The sequence below is a fragment of the Lynx canadensis genome, chromosome D1, assembly GCF_007474595.2.
Source record: "Lynx canadensis isolate LIC74 chromosome D1, mLynCan4.pri.v2, whole genome shotgun sequence".
NCBI lineage: Eukaryota > Metazoa > Chordata > Mammalia > Carnivora > Felidae > Lynx > Lynx canadensis.
In genome coordinates this window covers 1,780,052-1,795,015 of record NC_044312.2, presented here as the reverse complement: position 1 = coordinate 1,795,015, position 14,964 = coordinate 1,780,052, and the positions used below count along the sequence as shown (strand labels likewise).

The following is a 14,964-nucleotide window of genomic DNA, read 5'->3' as shown; positions in this document are numbered from 1 at the left end:
ACCCAGACACATCTCGAGACACTCTCTGGGGTATAATATAAATGTGCTTTGCAAAACATACTTTCATCCTCGGAAAGAAGTTTAATCAATTTGTTTTCAATATCACTGTTTTTGAAATACTTTTTTGCAAATTACAAAAAGTATTTCAAAAACAGTGATATTTTAGAGGCTGTATATCTCAATTCCAAGTGTAACACACAAACTTTCATTTAATACATTAATGAAGATTGTCTACACCCTAAACTCACCGTAATGAAGAAGTCATCCGGCCCTGGTGCTGTGCCAAGTGTGCAAACACTGAGTAGAGTTCAGTGAGCCAAAGAAGAGAAAGACTTGCTATCAAGAATGAAAAATCTATGACCTCGCAAAAAACACCATCCCTTGGCCTACTCATGGGAAATGTTCACATAATAAAGCCCATTGAATTTTTTATCTTTCAATATGGTCTTAATGTAAGCCACATTACACAATTATAAAAAATATTTCTTCATTTTTTCAAGTGTTTATGCCCAAATTCACCCAGATGGTTTACAGGCCAGGTATGCCGATTAACACCACATACGACCCGCTCGATTACCCCACTCCACGCCCTAACCACCTCTTGGTAGGGTGACTACACAATAACGTATGTGGCATCCCTACTTCTGTTAACTCGTTTTGCAGTGTTACCAGTCAGCTACTCCAAAAGCAGCTTTTTACATAAAAAAGTTCTCTTACAGTAACAGTAACAAAAACAACTAAAATTTAGAGGATGCTTGCTCTAAGGTGCCAAGCACTTTACCTATGAGTCAATTTAATTTCCATACCAATCCCTTAGACTAGGTACCATTATTATCCTTATTTGACAAGAAAACTAAGTTTAGGGGCACCTGGGAGGCTCAGTGGGTTAAGCACCTGACTCTTGATTTCGGCTGAGGTCATGGTCTCATGGTTTGAGGGATGGAGCCCCCCGTGATGCAGAGCCTGCTTGGGATTCTCCGTCTCCCTCTCTCTCTGCTTCTGCCCTGCTGGCATGCGCGCACACGCCGTCTCTCCCTCTCTCTCAAAAGAATGAAATCATGCCATTTATAACAACGTGGATGGAACTGGAAAGTATTATGCTAAGTGAAAGAAGTCAGTCAGAGAAAGACAGATAACATGTTTTTACTCATATGTGGAATTTGAGAAACTTAACAGAAGACAACAGGGGAAGGGAAGGGGAAAAAACGGTGTCAAATAGAGGGCGAGGCAAACCATAAGAGACTCTTAAAGACAGAGAACAAACAGGGTTGCAGGGGGGTGGGGTGGGTTGGGGGATGGGCTAGATGGGGGATGGGCACTGAGGAGGGGACTTGTTGGGATGAGCACTGGGTGTTGTATGTAAGTGATGAACCATGGGAAATCTACTCTCAAAACAAAGAGCTCACTATAAACTCTGTAGGTTAGCTAACTAGACAATAAATTATATTAGAAAACCATAATAAACTTAAAAAAAAAGTTTAGAGAGGTTTACGTGACTTGCCCACAGTCACACAGCTCCTAAGTGGCAGATAGACCTATTCCACAGGCCACATTCTTAGCCATTCTGTGTCATTATTTCTACATAAAAATACTCTTATTGCCTACAGATTTTAATCCCAACACCTTTTCTTCGGCTTTTTAAAAGCCTGAAGATCTGACCTAAGCTTAATTTTCTACACTCCATTGTACACGAGTCCCCCTGAACTCTGTTCTCTACTGTACAAGCGGTGTTCTGCCATCAGTGTTACTCTCCTCCTACACCTAATTCCACTGTAATTAAATGTAATACCATACATCTTGCCCTTAGGCAGCATGTAGTTGGATTTTAAAGAAATACACTCTCATGAAGATTAAAGTGTTGATATATTTACATCTTTTACATTTATATGGAAGGGAGACCTGCCTGGGTTCATCTTGACTGTACAACTACTGGTATAATAGTTAAGCCATTTAATACCTCTGTGTCTCTGGTTAGGTCACTTAACACATTCTGCCTCAGGATCCTCACACTAGAATAATGTTAACAGTAGCACCACCTTGTATTGTTAATGTGGTGATTAATGAGCTAATTAACGGAAAGTTCTTCAAAGCTCTTAGAATCCTGTGTTTCCTTGAAATGGTAAGAAGCTTTCATGATAGGTGATGTATCTACTTTAAATTAAAAATCAATTAGATACAACTTCTAGTGTAACATACTACAGTATTTTGATTATGATTGATTCAAGTAGTTGTAGCAACGCCATCTTCTATGTTCAAATAGACCAGACTTTAAGTTGAGCATCAGGGTTTTCCCTATGTTAAGGGTAAACAGTGTCAGGGTGTGGGGGGAGAATCAGACTCTTTTCTAAGTTCCTATAGAACCCAGGGACATCTTCTCCAGATGCCAAGTTCTGCAGGGTTTATGTTCTCCAAGTCACTAAAATAAACCTATGGCAGATACTCCAATCATTTTGTTTCTCCCCATGGATCTGTAATACATGGATTTTACTGACATGTGTACATGTCTGTACGTACACACATACATACGTGTCACACACATGCTAATTATTCAGCAAGAGACATGATTTCCCTTTCTTCTGCTAAAAGTACCTTGATTTTTCCACCAGATAACCATCCCTCCCTTACTTGCAGTATACACATTAACAGATGAAGCTGAATCTATCTCCAACTGCTGGGACGGGCATTCAGGCGAAGCCCTAGCCAATGAGAGCTTTGCCAATCCTGCCCAGAGAACAACCAAGGGACTACACAAGCCAATCATTTTGGATTACAGCTAATCCCAAGATTTTTGCTTGAGTTACCGGGAAAAAGGTTTCTTTTCTGTTGGACTTGGAGCTCAGAGGATAATAAGACTCAGACTGCCAGGATACCACCATGTACAGAGAACCTGCCCCAAAGTGAAATCAACACACATACATGCATATATATACATACACACACACACATACATAGACACACGCATACATAAATACACATCCACTCATACGTACACACATACGTATATACACACAGACATATAAATGTACACATGCATACATGCATACATATATACACATCCATCCATACACACATACATATATACACATATACATACACATGCATACACACATACATATATACACACACATACATACACATGCATACATAATACACACATACATACACATATACACACATACATATATACACATATACATACACACGCATGCATACACACATATATACACATCCATCCATACATGCACACACACACATATACATACACATGCATACATGCACACATACATATATATGTACGCGTGCATACATATACACACATCATGTATACACACACATATACACATCCATCTATATGTACACACATACATATATGCATATACATACATACATATATACACATCCACCCATACGTAGACACGTACATATATACATACACATACATATATACACACATACACACCCATCCATACTTACACACATACATATATACACACACATGCACACATACATATATACACACATGCATATATATATACATCCATCCATACGTATACACATACATATATACACACATACATATATACACACATATGCATAAACAGCTACATGTATACACACATATGCATACATACACATACGTATATACACGCACATATACGTATATACACACATACATACACGTATATACACACATACATACACATCTATCCATATGTACACGCACATGTACATATATACACACCCACCCATCCATACACACATACATATATATATATATATATATATACACACACACACACACACATACATATACACATACACACATATATACACATACATACATACATATACACACATACACATTCATATATACACATCCATACACACACACACACACATACAAACATACGCACCTATATTCGTATATACACATACATACATATATACACAAACACATGCACACATATACATGTGTGTATGTCTATGTACTCACATACAACGTGCCTAGACAGGTAGATAAACAACACAAGCTAAGATCCTAGTGACAATTTGAAGCCCCTGCCTCAAGGTGACGTCATGTTGGCCCCCCTGGGATCCTCCACTTGTATCAGCCAATGAATTCCTACCTGGCTTAAGCTAGTTTGACTTGGATTTTCTATTACTATTAACTGTAAGACTTGACAAATGTATACATAATGGAACAGTCACTTTTTATAAGGAAATAAAAACACGTGTCCTTAATTGGGCTTACCTTTTGGTTTAGTAAAGCGCTGGCCAGTTTCTGTACTTCTGAACTCAGTAAGGTGGTCCCTCTGATGACTTTGCTGAGAGCGGCAAGAGACTGGTGGACGGTCTGCACTAAGCGAATGGCATTGAACTGTTCCAGGACGATGAAGGACAGTACTGGAGACCCTTGTCGATCGTTAGGAGGACACACCTTCTGATGAATCAGGTTGGAGTTCTAAAAGAACAGTATGCTATGTCATCCTTCTGGAAACGTGGCATAAACTACTGACACCACAACGCTTCACAAGGTACTAATCCTCTGTGGTCCCACTCGGTTTTGAAACCCTGGTGTCTTAAGGTGGCCGCATGTGTTACATGTGGAACCACACAGGAAAGGGGTAGGCAGGGGTCTGGGGGAGCCACACGGAGCAGCAGTGGTCCGCACAGGAGCAAGAATGGGGATCGATGGCCCCTCTGAGCCAATGCAGAGAGCACAGTACAGCTACACTATGAATACACAGAGAAGACATCACGCTTTCAAACAAATGTGAATGGATATTTAATTCAAATACGTATGAGCTAAAATCACCATGAATAAATTACAACATCCAAACAGCATAATTTGTGGTGAAACTACTGAGGGATTACAGTTGTATCTTTAGTCAGCTGATTATTTTAGGGAAACCCTTTTTCTAATGACTAAATACATTTGAGTAAATTGTGTTCCTTTGAAGAATGGCTTTGACATTTTAAAGTTCATCTTGTCATTAAAAACCTAAGTGTATTCAGAGAAAATCATTATGTGATTATGGAGCTGCTGGGGGAAATGGTTATGGATACTTTAAATCTTAACTATGAAGCAAGGATTATCTTTTAGACAAGGAAACCTACCTTAACTGGGCACAAAATAGGTGCAAATCCAGGATTTTGTATTTTGACTGAAATAATTTTCTAACTAGGATACTATATAAGACTTAAGTAAAATGACACACGAAGTAGTATTTTGTTTTTAACAGAGATTTTAGAAGATGGTTCTCTCTCAGAGTATTTTTGTCACCCATGGAAATTCTAGCATTGACTAGGCCAAAGGTTAGCAATTTTTCCCACGAAGGTCCAGAGAGCAAACACACCAGGCTTTGTGGGTCCTAAGTTCTCTGTCATAATTACTCAAGTATGCTGTTGTGGTGTCAAAGTGGCCACAGACAGCACAGAAATGAAAAGACAAGGCAGGGTTTCAATAAAACTATTTCCAGAAAATGAGGGCAGGTGTGTCCCTTGGGCAGTACATTGCCAGGCTCTGGGGGACATTATCACTGACTCATGCATTGGTCTATGTGACATCAAGGTCCTGTGAGATATGTGACTCGATGACACTGGTAAGACAGCGTTACCCGTGGTGTATATAACAATGACCAACAAGTGCACAGAGGCGGTGGTTTTTCCTGGTCACATGGCCATGTCTTTGTCCAACATACTTTTTCTAGGATAAGGAAGATATTAAAAGACTCAACATACAATCATTTTAAAGAGCCAAAAAACAAACTAGAAACAGACACAACAGATAGGTAGTTGTACAAAGGTTACAGAAAAGGGGGTAATATCTTCATTTCCATGCAGTAGTAAGTTCACTTTCATCCTCTGGTAATTCTTCATTCTTCTCCAGATAATTATTTCCTAAAATCTTTCTGGGGGCAGAAACCACCTTTCCTGAGTCTTAGTCCCTATGATTAAGCCCAAACCAAGAGTTTACTCAACTCAAAGACAGAAATGAGTGTGTGACTTAGGGTTTCAGTTAACAGAGTGCTTCATTCTCGCGATCACGGAGAGGCTCGGGGAGAGCACACGGCTAACGAGAGACACTCCAGAGCCACGCAGATCCCACTGGGCCTCCGGATAAGAGACAATGGTTTCTTTCCAGCAGCCGGAAACTAAGAGACCCCAAGGTACAGAACAGGTGCAATGGTTCTGGACAACAGGGGGACGGCTCCTTCTGTCTCTCTCTCTCTCTCTCTCTCTCACACACACACACACGTAACACATATATAAACATGTTCCTAATCAGACACATGTAGGTAACACGTACATGGAATCTATATACAAACCCATTCCTAATCAGACACACGTATGTACTGCATACATGTAATGCATATAAGTATAAATGCATTCTTAATGAGAAAGGTCAAAAGTTTGAAATTCCTGCAAGAAACTAGGTCTCTCCAGAAGTGGATTTCTGACAAGATTGTGGAAGGGAAAGGGGAGGAAGGGAACAAAAAAGGAAATAAAATAGGACTAAGTTCTAAGAGGAAGTTCAAGGGCAGAAAGATCCAACAGCCCATTACCAGGTCAGATGGCTGCTCTGTCATTTCATTTCACTGGTCAAACACAGCTTTACTAAACGTGGTAACGACTGACTATTCCTAGGATCTATGCCAAAGTCCTGAATGAACCAAAGGAATCCAAACCAGCCACGTTTATTTACTTATTTATTTAGTTTTAATTTTTTTTAAAGTTTATTTATTTTTGAGAGAGAGAGACAGACCATGAATGGGGGAGGGGCAGAGAGAGAGCGAGACACAGAATCCAAAGCAGGCTCCAGGCTCTGAGATGTCAGCACAGAGCCCAACGCGAGGCTCGAGCTCACAGACCGCGGGATCATGACCTGAGCTAAAGTCGGATGCTCAAATGAATGAACCACCCAGGCGCCCCCAAACCAGCCACGGGCTTTTTTTTTTCAATATATGAAATTTATTGTCAAATTGGTTTCCATACAACACCCAGTGCTCATCCCAAAAGGTGTCCTCCTCAATACCCATCACCCACCCTCTCCTCCCTCCCACCCCCCATCAACCCTCAGTTTGTTCTCAGTTTTTAAGAGTCTCTTATGCTTTGGCTCTCTCCCACTCTAACCTCTTTTTTCTTTTTCCTTCCCCTCCCCCATGGGTTTCTGTTAAGTTTCTCAGGATCCACATAAGAGTGAAAACATATGGTGTCTGTCTTTCTCTGTATGGCTTATTTCACTTAGCATCACTCTCTCCAGTTCCATCCACATTGCTACAAAGGGCCCTATTTCGTTTTTTCTCATTGCCACGTAGTACTCCATTGTGTATATAAACCACAATTTCTTTATCCATTCATCAGTTGATGGACATTTCGGCTCTTTCCATAATTTGGCTATTGTCGAGAGTGCTGCTATAAACATTGGGGTACAAGTGCCCCTATGCATCAGTACTCCTGTATCCCTTGGGTCAATTCCTAGCAGTGCTATTCCTGGTTCATAGGGTAGGTCTATTTTTAATTTTCTGAGGAACCTCCACACTGTTTTCCAGAGTGGCTGCACCAATTTGCATTCCCACCAACAGTGCAAGAGGGTTCCCGTGTCTCCACATCCTCTCCAGCATCTATAGTCTCCTGATTTGTTCATTTTGGCCACTCTGACTGGCGTGAGGTGATACCTGAGTGTGGTTTTGATTTGTATTTCCCTGATGAGGAGTAACGTTGAGCATCTTTTCATGTGCCTGTTGGCCATCTGGATGTCTTCTTTAGACAAGTGTCTATTCATGTTTTCTGCCCATTTCTTCACTGGGTTATTTGTTTTTCGGGTGTGGAGTTTGGTGAGCTCTTTATAGATTTTGGATACTAGCGCTTTGTCTGATATGTCATTTGCAAATATCTTTTCCCATTCCGTTGGTTGCCTTTTAGTTTTGTTGGTTGTTTCCTTTGCTGTGCAGAAGCTTTTTATCTTCATAAGGTCCCAGTAATTCATTTTTGCTTTTAATTCCCTTGCCTTTGGGGATGTGTCGAGGAAGAGATTGCTACGGCTGAGGTCAGAGAGGTCTTTTCCTGCTTTCTCCTCTAGGGTTTTGATGGTTTCCTGTCTCCCATTCAGGTCCTTTATCCATTTTGAGTTTATTTTTGTGAATGGTGTGAGAAAGTGGTCTAGTTTCAACTTTCTGCATGTTGCTGTCCAGTTCTCCCAGCACCATTTGTTAAAGAGACTGTCTTTTCTCCATTGGATGTTCTTTCCTGCCTTGTCAAAGATGAGTTGGCCATACGTTTGTGGGTCTAGTTCTGGGGTTTCTATTCTATTCCATTGGACTATGTGTCTGTTTTTGTGCCAATACCATGCTGTCTTGATGATGACAGCTTTGTAGTAGAGGCTAAAGTCTGGGATTGTGATGCCTCCTGCTTTGGTCTTCTTCTTCAAAATTACTTTGGCTATTCGGGGCCTTTTGTGGTTCCATATGAATTTTAGGACTGCTTGTTCTAGTTTCGAGAAGAATGCTGGTGCAATTTTGATTGGGATTGCATTGAATGTGTAGATAGCTTTGGTTAGTATTGACATTTTAACAATATTTATTCTTCCAATCCATGAGCAGGGAATCTCTTTCCATTCCTTTATATCTTCTTCAACTACCTTCATAAGCTTTCTATAGTTTTCAGCATACAGATCTTTTACATCTTTGGTTAGATTTATCCCTAGGTATTTTATGCTTCTTGGTGCAACTGTGAATGGGATCAGTTTCTTTATTTGTCTTTCTGTTGCTTCATTGTTAGTGTATAAGAATGCAACTGATTTCTGTACATTGATTTTGTATCCTGCAACTTTGCTGAATTCATGTATCAGTTCTAGCAGACTTTTGGTGGAGTCTGTCGGATTTCCCATGTATAGTATCATGTCATTTGCAAACAGCGAAAGCTTGACTTCATCTTTGCCAATTTGGATGCCTTTGATTTCCCTTTGTTGTCTGATTGCTGATGCTAGAACTTCCAACACTATGTTAAACAACAGCGGTGAGAGTGGGCATCCCTGTCGTGTTCCTGATCTCAGGGAAAAAGCTCTCAGTTTTGCCCCACTGAGGATGATGTTAGCTGTGGGCTTTTCATAAATGGCTTTTATGATCTTTAAGTATGTTCCTTTTATCCCGACTTTCTCAAGGGTTTTTATTAAGAAAGGGTGCTGAATTTTGTCAAATGCCTTTTCTGCATCGATTGACAGGATCATATGGTTCTTATCTTTTCTGTTATTAATGTGATGTATCACGTTGATTGATTTGCGAATGTTGAACCAGCCCTGCATCCCAGGAATGAATCCCACTTGATCATGGTGAATAATTGTTTTTATATGCTGTTGAATACGGTTTGCTAGTATCTTATTGAGAATTTTTGCATCCATATTCATCAGGGATATTGGCCTGTAGTTCTTTTTTACTGGGTCTCTGTCTGGTTTGGGAATCAAAGTAATACTGGCTTCATAGAATGAGTCTGGAAGTTTTCCTTCCCTTTCTATTTCTTGGAATATCTTGAGAAGGATAGGTACTATCTCTGCTTTAAATGTCTGGTAGAACTCCCCTGGGAAGCCATCTGGTCCTGGACTCTTATTTGTTGGGAGATTTTTGATAACCGATTCCATTTCTTCGCTGGTTATGAGTCTGTTCAAGCTTTCTATTTCCTCCAGATTGAGTTTTGGAAGAGTGTGGGTGTTTAGGAATTTGTCCATTTCCTCCAGGTTGTCCAATTTGTTGGCATATAATTTTTCATAGTATTCCCTGATAATTGTTTGTATCTCTGAGGGATTGGTTGTAATAATTCCATTTTCATTCATGATTTTATCTATTTGGGTCATCTCTCTTTTCTTTTTGAGAAGCCTGGCTAGAGTTTTATCAATTTTGTTTATTTTTTCAAAAAACCAACTCTTGGTTTCGTTGATCTGCTCTACAGTTTTTTTAGATTCTATATTGTTTATTTCTGCTCTGATCTTTATTATTTCTCTTCTTCTGCTGGGTTTAGGCTGCCTTTGTTGTTCTGCTTCTATTTCCTTTAGGTGTGCTGTTAGATTTTGTATTTGGGATTTTTCTTGTTTCTTGAGATAGGCCTGGATTGCAATGTATTTTCCTCTCAGGACTGCCTTTGCTGCATCCCAAAGCATTTGGATTGTTGTATTTTCATTTTCGTTTGTTTCCATATATTTTTTAATTTCTTCTCTAATTGCTTGGTTGACCCACTCATTCGTTAGTAGGGTGTTCTTTAACCTCCATGCTTTTGGAGGTTTTCCAGACTTTTTCCTGTGGTTGATTTCAAGCTTCATAGCATTGTGGTCTGAAAGTATGCATGGTATGATTTCAATTCTTGTATACTTACGAAGGGCTGTTTTGTGACCCAGTATGTGATCTATCTTGGAGAACGTTCCATGTGCACTCGAGAAGAAAGTATATTCTGTTGCTTTGGGATGCAGAGTTCTAAATATATCTGTCAATTCCATCTGGTCCAATGTATCATTCAGGGCCCTTGTTTCTTTATTGACCGTGTGTCTAGATGATCTATCCATTTCTGTAAGTGGAGTGTTAAAGTCCCCTGCAATTACCACATTCTTATCAATAAGGTTGCTTATGTTTATGAGTAATTGTTTTATATATTTGGGGACTCCCATATTTGGCGCATAGACATTTATAATTGTTAGCTCTTCCTGATGGATGGATCCTGTAATTATTATATAATGCCCTTCTTCATCTCTTGTTACAGCCTTTAATTTAAAGTCTGGTTTGTCTGATATAAGTATGGCTACTCCCGCTCTTTTTTGGCTTCCAGTAGCATGATAAATAGTTCTCCATCCCCTCACTCTCAATCTAAAGGTGTCCTCAGGTCAAAATGAGTCTCTTGTAGACAGCAAATAGATGGGTCTTGTTTTTTTTATCCATTCTGATACCCTATGTCTTTTGGTTGGCACATTTAATCCATTTACATTCAGTGTTAATATAGAAAGATACGGGTTTAGAGTCATTGTGATGTCTGTATGTTTTATGCTTGTAGCGATGTCTCTGGTACTTTGTCTCACAGGATCCCCCTTAGGATCTCTTGTAGGGCTGGTTTAGTGGTGACGAATTCCTTCAGTTTTTGTTTGTTTGGGAAGACCTTTATCTCTCCTTCTATTCTAAATGACAGATTGCTAGATAAAGGATTCTCGGCTGCATATTTTTTCTGTTCATCACATGGAAGATCTCCTGCCAATCCTTTCTGGCCTGCCAAGTTTCAAAAGAGAGATCAGTCACGAGTCTTATAGGTCTCCCTTTATATGTTAGGGCACGTTTATCCCTTGCTGCTTTCAGAATTTTCTCTTTATCCTTGTATTTTGCCATTTTCACTACGGTATGTCGTGCAGAAGATCGATTCAAGTTATGTCTGAAGGGAGTTCTCTGTGCCTCTTGGATTTCAATGCCTTTTTCCTCCCCCAGATCCGGGAAGTTCTCAGCTATTATTTCTTCAAGTACACCTTCAGCACCTTTCCCTCTCTCTTCCTCCTCTGGGATACCAATTAAGCGTATATTATTTCTTTTTAGTGTATCACTTAGTTCTCTAATTTTCCCCTCATACTCCTGGATTTTTTTATCTCTCTTTTTCTCAGCTTCCTCTTTTTCCATAATTTTATCTTCTGGTTCACCTATTCTTTCCTCTGCCTCTTCAATCCGAGCCGTGGTCGTTTCCACTTTATTTTGCATCTCGTTTATAGCGTTTTTTAGCTCCTCCTGACTATTCCTTAGTCCCTTGATCTCTGTAGCAAGAGATTCTCTGCTGTCCTCTATACTGTTTTCAAGCCCAGCGATTAATTTTATGACTATTATTCTAAATTCACTTTCTGTTATATTATTTAAATCCTTTTTCATCAGTTCATTAGCTGTTGTTATTTCCTGGAGATTCTTTTGAGGGGAATTCTTCCGTTTGGTCATTTTGGATAGTCCCTGGAGTGGTGCGGACCTGCAGGGTACTTCCCCTGTGCTGTCTTGAGTAACTTGCGTTGGTGGGCAGGGCCGCAGTCAGACCTGATGTCTGCCCCCTGCCCACCACTGGGGCCACAGTCAGACTGGTGTGTGCCTTCTCTTCCCCTCTCCTAGGGGCGGGATTCACTGTGGGGTGGCGTGGCCTGTCTGGGCTACTTGCACACTGCCAGGCTTGTGGTGCTGGGGATGTGGCGTATTAGCTGGGGTGGGTAGGCAAGGTGCATGGGGGCGGGAGGGGCAGGCTTAGCTCAATTCTCCTTAGGTGATCCACTTCAGGAGGGACCCTGTGGCAGTGGGAGGGAGTCAGACCCGCTGCCAGAGGGGTGGCTCTGCAGAAACACAGCGTTGGGTGTTTGTGTGGAGCAAGCAAGTTCCCTGGCAGGAACTGGTTCCCTTTGGGATTTTGGCTGGGGGATGGGCGAGGGAGATGGCGCTGGCGAGTGCCTTTGTTCCCCACCAAACTGAGCTATGTCGTCCCGGGGCTCAGCAACTCTCCCTCCCTTTGTCCTCCAGCCTTCCCACTCTCTGAGCAGAGCTGTTAACTTATAACCTCCCAGATGTTAAGTCCCTCTTGCTGTCGGAACACACTCCATCGGGCCCCTCCGCTTTTGCCAGCCAGACTCGGGGGCTCTGCTTCAGCCACGTCTTAATGCTCATTTCATTTAGTTTAGATCCATTTAGTTCAGTTATGATTAGTTACAATTGTTATTAATGGAGCAAGCAGAGCTCATCCAGGACAGGTGGGTGTCATCACCCAATAAACTGCTGAAGAACTAAAGTATAGGGGCAGCCCCGCTAGTGACACTGACAGCAAGCAAGGCCAAGGCTGAACAACAAGGGAGGGGAGCATTGTTACATCTTCTGAGAAGAAAACGACAGGAAGCTAGGGAGAGCTAACATTAAAAAAAAAAAAAAAAAGAAAGGAGTTTTTGTTTCAGGTATAAATTATTTGCTAATTTCCTAATGCCTTGAAAATGTCATAGCTTTTTTTTTTTTTAACGTTTATCTATTTTTGAGACAGAGGGAGACAGAGCATGAATGGGGGAGGGTCAGAGAGAGGGAGACACAGAATCTGAAACAGGCTCCAGGCTCTAAGCTGTCAGCACAGAGCCCGACGCGGGGCCTGAACTCACGAACCGCGAGATCATGACCTGAGCCGAAGTCGGACGCTCAACCGACTGAGCCACCCAGGCGCCTCGAAAATGTCATAGCTTTTATGTACCAACCAAAGATGTCCACAAAAGCAAACCCAGCAGCGGTCCCTGGGAGGAAGGCACAGCACTGGCGGATGTCACTGTGAATGGCCCTTTCCCCGCTGTCCTTACCCCTAGGTTCCCTGACAGCCATTTTCACATCAAATGTGGGTATGCACAATAACATGGCACGTGTTTTTTGAAAAACCATTTGTCCCTTGTACAAAACAGAACATTAACAAGACCGTACTGACTCCTAGGCAAGAATCTTTCACAGGCGATCTGCCCCGTGGCTGCGCCAGGGGAACGCAGCAGACAAGGAAAGGATGACAGAGCCACAAGTCGCACACTGAGAGACTGAACGCAGACCACGGTATCGAAGGACAGGAATGACTAACATTCTAGCATAGGGACTATGTGCCAGGCGCACCATGACTTTCCATGTGAAGTTATCTTGTTACATACTAACAGTTTCAGCAATTCAAAAAGCAGAGAGAGAAGAGTGGATTCCGAACGAGGAAAAAACGTCACTGGATCTGAAAATCTCGAACTGGCTGAGCAGTCTTTTCTTCCACGCCCTCCTCAAAATGAGGTATTTCTTCACGACAATAAAATGCTTTGGTTTGCTGATGTGTACGACAGACTCTCAGAAACACAAGACAGCACAAGATGCTGGTGTGAGTGCGCGTTGTTTCCAAGTCTGAGAAAAGCCAACATCCTAACGCAGCAAGCGAACTGGTTCATGACTTTCAGAGTAAATGGAGCACTCAGGTTTCAACGGTCAGGACACAGAGCCAGTGAGAAACCATTCCAACACTGAATGCATTACTTAACAGAGAAGGACAGTCCACAAAGTGCAGTCACTTACAGGACACATACACTTGGCTTTTGCAACCGCTCAAAGTAAGAAATAGAGAATTTCAGCTTCTATTTTCTGCCGTAAACAACTATGTTGAATAAAATATTAAAGCACGTTCTTCCACACACCCAAAAGCAACCTTGAGAGAAGGAAGAATTATTCAAACAACGAAGTGCTGAGTATTCAATTTTCATCTTTATTAATTTTATCCCGAATGCAAACACAAGGTATTCTGGATTAGAGATATCACTTACTAATTACCTCACAATAAGAAATAAGTGTGCTGTTACTGTCCTTGTACCTTGACCAAGGCCTTCCTTTTGGGGTGGCCAGGTGAGCCAGACGCCCCTGGGTGAGGTACACAGGGGACGGGAGGCCGGTCATGCTCTGCTTCTACACACTTCCTCTTCCCCTCCAAAGACAGAGTTCTAGGAGATGCAATGGGCTTGAATTCTAACCAACACTGTGGTGTGCAAATAAAATCTCTCCAGGAGCCAAGTGATCTTAAGAGATGACTCAGTTTTGGGCTTTATCCCTTTTGACCTTTAAAAACCCAGAGAGATAATGCTCTGGTCTCTCCAGCATCTTGGGGCTTAGGAACTGAGTCAAGGTCTAACCTGTGGTCCTCTCAGAGAAATAAGAGAGGTTTTATTATCCCTTCTGTTCAGAGCAATTTTGTAGACAAATGTCTACAAAGCTAATTCTCATGGTATGTGAAATAAGAATCGAGCTCTTTTTGGGGTGACACGGAGAAATATAGAAAGGGTTTTTTATGCGCCAGCACCGCAAGTCAGACAACGACAAGCACGGCCCTGAGGTCACTGGGGCTGGTGACCCTGAGCTTTCACATTTATAATCACGGGTTGTGAGACCAGACATGAGGTCCACTATCTGGTCAATGGAGAGGATAAAA

The 14,964-nt window shown here is 41.4% G+C and overlaps 1 protein-coding gene across 3 annotated transcripts in view; it reads right to left on the bottom strand.

Annotated features, from left to right (window-relative positions):
* DYNC2H1 (dynein cytoplasmic 2 heavy chain 1) overlaps nt 1-14,964 on the bottom strand; it is a 341,058-nt gene that overhangs the window by 77,755 nt on the left and 248,339 nt on the right. For all 3 annotated transcript variants that reach the window (XM_030333927.1, XM_030333929.1, XM_030333928.1), the window contains exon 84: nt 4,253-4,462. In XM_030333927.1, coding sequence (XP_030189787.1) covers nt 4,253-4,462 — 210 coding nt within the window. The remainder of the gene's footprint in view (nt 1-4,252; nt 4,463-14,964) is intronic.